The sequence below is a fragment of the Belonocnema kinseyi genome, chromosome 9 (assembly GCF_010883055.1).
Source record: "Belonocnema kinseyi isolate 2016_QV_RU_SX_M_011 chromosome 9, B_treatae_v1, whole genome shotgun sequence".
NCBI lineage: Eukaryota > Metazoa > Arthropoda > Insecta > Hymenoptera > Cynipidae > Belonocnema > Belonocnema kinseyi.
This window is the reverse complement of record NC_046665.1, coordinates 103,798,217-103,804,216: the sequence shown is the minus strand read 5'-3', so window position 1 is coordinate 103,804,216 and position 6,000 is coordinate 103,798,217. Positions and strand designations below refer to the sequence as shown.

Below are 6,000 nucleotides of genomic sequence, written 5' to 3'. Positions count from 1 at the left end.
AAACGCAATTGAATTTAACTAAAAAATACGATTTTTCAAAAAAAGTTGAATCCTCAAACAAAACAGATTAATTTTCATCTAAACAGTTGCATTTTTTAACCTGAATTATAATAGTTCAATTTTCAATTAAAGAAATTAATTATAACAGTTGGTATTTTAACAAAAAAATGTTCTATTTCAAATAAAACGCAATTGAATTTAACTAAAAAATACGATTTTTCAAAAAAAGTTGAATCCTCAAACAAAACAGATTAATTTTCATCTAAACAGTTGCATTTTTTAAGAAAAAATTGATTCTTCTTCAAAAAAATACGTTTTTCAACAAAATGAGTAAATTTTTAACTCAATAGATGAATTTTCAAAAAAGAAGATTAATTTTCTAGCCCGAAAATATGAATTTTCAACAAAAAAAAATAATTAAATTTTCGAAATGGTTTGATAGAAATTTTTAGCCATCAATATTTCCAAAGATTTATTTACTACTCTGTTTAAAGTTGAAATCTTTTGTTCAAAACGCATCTTTCTGGATGAAAAATCGTGTTTTTTTTAAATTGTTTTTTTAAATTATTGATCTGTCCTAGCTTTTTGGTAAAAAATTAATATTTTTCGATCCAAAATTCAAGTACTTGGTAGAAATTTTAAACAACTTTGTTAAATGCTAATTTTTTAAACTGAAAATTTAATTAATCCCTTTTTAGTCGAAAATATATCTTTTTAAGTATAAAATTCTACTATAGGTATTTGGTTTAGAATTCCTGTATTCTGTTAAAAATACCTTTTTTGTGTGGAAATTATTTTTTAACTGAAAATTTAACTATTCCATTTTTGATTGAAAACTGTGTTCTTTTTCAGTTGACAATTCAACTATTACTTATTAAATTTATCTATTTCGTTAGAAATTCTTTTTTTTTTTTGTTTAGAAAATTAATCTTCTTGTTTGAAAATTCAATTGCTAAATTTTCCAGAGACGAATTTAAAATAAAAAATTATTCTATTTCACAAATGAAAAGACGACCATTTCCAAATTTAGAAAGTTTAAAATTGACAATTTTTTTATTCGAATTGCTAAAAAATTGTATAATTTCACATTATGAACGAATTTCAAGGTCTTTTCCAGGTTTTCCAGCTCAAGATATCAAGTTTTCCCGATCATATTTTTTACATCAAATAAGGAAATAACCGTTCTTTACAGATGCCAAAAATTATATTTTTTATTAACCAATAATTTTTTAAGAAATCAGAACCATAGATAAACAAGTTCTTAATTTTTTTCGAACATAAGTCGTCTTTGAAATCCTTGAACTCTTTATATTGTTTGCAATTTTTGAAATTTGTATGAAAGCTTTCTTTAATCTTTATTTATGAAATCTTTTGTGTTCGTTTGAAATCATTGAAATCTTTTCAAATCTTTTTCCGTTTGATAAAACCTTTAAAATAGTTGAACAGCTCTGAAATATTTGTAAAATTATAATAGTTCCATTTTCAATTTAGGAAATTAATTTTTAAAAAAACGAATCTTCTACAGTGAAAGATACAGTGAAAAATATATAATAGTTGATATTTAAAAAGAAAATATTCTCAGTTTAAATAAAACACAATTAAATTTAACTAAAAAAGACGACTTATAAAAAAAAGTTGAACCCTCAAACAAAACAGACTAATTTTTATCTTAAAAGTTGTATTTTTTAACAAAAAATTGATTTTTCTACCAAAAAATACGTTTTTCAACATAATTAATAAATTTTTAACTCAATAGATGAATTTTCAAAAAAGTTTTGAAATATTTCGAAACTTTTAAAAATCTATATTAACTTTTTTTTAGAAATATTTCTTCTAAACGAGATATTCATTCATAATAAACTAAAAAATTTGAATTACTTTTCGCATTTTAATAAAGTAGTAGTGCACATTATTACACTCAAATTAGAAGATTACAAAAAATCTTTGATTAAAATGAAAATTTTTAGTCTCTTCAGGTTGTAAATTCAAGTAAATTTATAGATTTACTTCTTTTTTAAACTTATACTTTGATGTTTAAAAGTCAAATTGATTTTTTTTTTGTATAAAAATTGAACTATTTTCTTTTTAATTTATCTGTTTAATTTAAAAACTCATCTAGTTTCGTAGAAATTACATTCTTCTGGGTTAAATATTCAACTTTACTTGTGTAATATTTTTCTTTTCAGTTTGAAAACTTATTTCTTTTAGTTCTTTTTTATTTTAAAATCAATTTATTTTAACTAAAAATTTATTCGTCTTTTTTGGTAGAAAAATAATCTAACTGAAAATTTACATTTTTATTAAAAATTCTTATTTCCGCGTAAAAAATTGGAATATTTTGTATAAACCCCAACATTAGCCCTAAAAGTATTTTTAAAAAGATTTAAACCTATTTCCAAAATTGTAAAGAAAAAATCATCTGATTTTCCGGTTTTAAAATAATTTAAAAAATAATTCAAAAGTCGAAAAGATTCAAAATAATTAAAAATAAAATTATATATGAAAAATTCATTAGGATTCATATAAAAATTAAAAATGGTTTTTCTCTTAAAAAATTAATTTTAAAAGAATACTTAAGAAGATTTTGGAAGAATTTAAAAATTTTAAACAAAAATTAGAAACTTTTATGGGATTATTATTTTTTAGTATAAAAAAAAAGAACAATTATTATTTTGGACAAAACTCGATTAGGATAAATATATTTAGAAGTTTTGAAGAGATTAAAAATAATTTAAAATTTGTAATGATTCGAAGAAATTTTTAACAAAATATATGTTTTTGGAAATCTTTAAACAATATTTTGACGGTTTGAAATGATTTTTTAAGATCTTCAGATAATAACAAAATATAATTAAGATTTATGTAAACAATTTTAACGATTTTTCTTTTCAAAAAATAGTTTAGAAAATTATTTAACAAGATTTCAAAATAAATTTCGATGCAAAAATAACAACTAAACAATTATTATTGTTCAAAAATTTAAAATAAAAAGAATTTTACTTCTAGCTTAAAAAGTCTTGATTAAAAAAATTGTAATCTATCAAATTTTAATGCTTTTCACTGAAATTGCTTAAAATTATATAATTTAAACAAATTTAATTATTTGATTCATTCTTCAAATTAGAGCACTGAAAATTATATCGCGGATTTTTTTGAACCTTTGATCTGTAAAATTGATGAAAGTTAGATTTTTTTATTTTGCAGTTTACCGATATTTATTTTTAAATTGGAAAATTAAAAATTATTCTTTGTTTTTTGTCCATTAATTTTAAGGGTATATTTAAAAAGATTTACAAAATTATCAGAAAATAATCCGAAAGATTTTAACGCGTTATTTTAATTTTGCAGTATTTATTTGAAAATAATTAAAAAACTAATAACAAATTTAAAAAGATTTAATAAAATTTTAAACAAAATTTAGGTTGTTGAAGATTTTGAAATCAAATTTTAAAATTTTTAAAGCATTTTGAAAGGCTGCAAAAGATGAAATAAATTTGACTAAAATTCATATAAAAAAACGTTTATATTATTATAATTTACCGATTCTTATCAAAGATATATTATTTTTCACAAGATCTGCAATAATTGAAAAATGAAGGAAAATACAGCACTGAAAATATGTGAAATAAAAATATTTTGTTACAAACACTATTTACAATAATGGTTAAATTTTAAAGCTAAAAAGATGAATTCGCAACAAAAAGACTTACTTGATTATCACCCAAATGTTGCTGCAATCTGATAGTTTGAGCGGAAACTGTCTTCACGTATGGAGAATCCAATACCGGTTCGAATTTCATTGCCCCGCAAGAACCACATTTTTTAGGTACTGTGTAATTTCCTCCTGGCTGTTTATAAACAGTTTTCAATTTGCATTTTATGCAAGAAAATACGTGCCATTGTGCCAATTGTGTGGATCTGCCAACTCTCATCACACAACCTCTAGTGGTAACCAAATGTCCTAAATCCAACAATTGCATTTTTATTTAATTAGAGAAAATTAGAAAAAATAATTTATTTACGACCATGAAAAATACATATCATTAGTGCAAAAAATTGAATGTGATTTGAGAATTTAATGAGCATTTATAATCATTTTGAATTAGGATTTAAAAAATCGTATTTTACATCTTTATTAATAATAATTACATTTCAGGCCTCAGAGTCCCTATGGGATAAAATATATATGGGATAGAAATAAAAAATATTTTTGTCACGCTCGTAGGGTACTTTTTACGCGCTCAAAAGGTAACAAATTCAGGATAAATTCCGAAGATTTTGGAGAAATTCAATTTATCTTCGAAAGAATTTAAATTATTTGGGAAAAATGTTAAAAAATTCCATTGATTTCCGTAAAACTGGATTGAATTTAGAAGAATTTAAGATCAAAGAGAAGAATTCGATGAAATTTATAAAAATTGAAGGTGAATTAAAAAAAAATCAAATGAATTTAAAAGAATTTGAAAAAACTTAATTGAATTCAGTAACTTTGCAATAAGCTTAGAAAAATTAAAGGGAATTCAAAGAATTTTATGAAATTCCTAAGAATTCAAGGTGGTTAATTAAATTTCACTAAAAAAGACGACTTATAAAAAAAGGTGAATCCTCAAACAAAACAGACTAATTTTCACCTAAACAGTTGCAATTTTTAACAAACAATTGATTTTTCTACAAAAAAAGTACGTTTTTCAACAAAATAAATAAATTTTTAGCTCAATAAATGTTTATTTTTTTCTAAAAAAATAGCACTTTTTAACCAAAGACGGAATAGCTAAATTTTGATTACAAAAAAATTCAAAATAAAAAAGCGAATTTTTTACAAAATAATTGAATTTTGAGCCCGAAAATATGAATTTTCAACAAAATGTTAAAAAATTAAAAAAATTCCATTGATTTCCGTAAAACTGGATTCAACTGAGAAGAATTTAGGATCAAAGAGAAGAATTCAATTAAAAACATAAAAATTAAAGGTGAATTTAAAAAGAATACAATGAATTTAACAAAAATTTTAAAAAATCTTAATTAAATTCAGTAACTTTGCAATAACTTAGAAAAATTCAAGGGAATTAAAATAATTTTATAAAACTTTTAAAAATTCAAACAAACAAAAATCACTCAAATTCACTCACAACCATTCAAATTAAGTGAATTTAGAAGGATTAAAGTAAATTAAAAAAAGTCGAAAGAATTCCAAAGAATTTAAAAGGATACAGGGTGAATTCCAAAAAAATTTTTTAATCTTTAAAATCCTACTAACTGCTAACACAAGATGTGACTAATAATTACAGAACAATTCAAGATATATTCAAAAAATCAATTTTTAACAAAAAATGAAAAAGTTAAATTTTGAGGTATTTTTTCAATGAAAAAAGCGAATCTTCTAAAAAAACAGTTAAATTTTATACCACATGGTTGATTTTCTTAACTAAAAAACCAATTTTTCACCAAAAAGGGAATAAAAAAATCAAACTGAATTTAAAAAGAAATCAAATGAATTTAAAACGATTTAAAAACATGGCAAAATTAATTGAATTGGGTAGAATTGAGTGAGTTTAGAAGAATTCAACAAAAATTTTGAGGATTTAGGATAAATTAATGAGAATTCAGGGCGAAATTACAAATGAATTGTAAAAAATAGGAATTTTTAAACAAATATTTGGTTGCATTTTCAAACCAAAAATTTAATTCTATGCCAATAAGACTCATTTTCAGTAAATTATATAAATTTTGATCTAAAAAATATCAATTTTTAACTAAAATTAGAATAGATAAAATGTTGGAAAAATAAATTTTAAAAAAATGTCTACAAAACAGTTTTTTTTTCATCCGAAAAAATTATTTTCGAACCAAAAATAAAAGAATTAAATTATCAGTTAAAACAATCAATTTTAAAAAGAAAAATTTGAAAAATCAACAAAATAATTAAATTTTAAACCCAAAAGATGAATTTTCTACCAAAAAATATACAGTTTCGATAAAATATATAAATTTTCAACTAAA

The 6,000-nt window shown here is 21.6% G+C and overlaps 1 protein-coding gene across 2 annotated transcripts in view; it reads right to left on the bottom strand.

Moving 5' to 3' along the window:
- Positions 1–6,000, bottom strand: part of LOC117179706 (DNA helicase MCM8-like) — a 66,623-nt gene that overhangs the window by 47,215 nt on the left and 13,408 nt on the right. For both annotated transcript variants that reach the window (XM_033371742.1, XM_033371741.1), the window contains exon 5: positions 3,711–3,961. In XM_033371742.1, the coding sequence (XP_033227633.1) occupies positions 3,711–3,961 (251 nt within the window). The remainder of the gene's footprint in view (positions 1–3,710; positions 3,962–6,000) is intronic.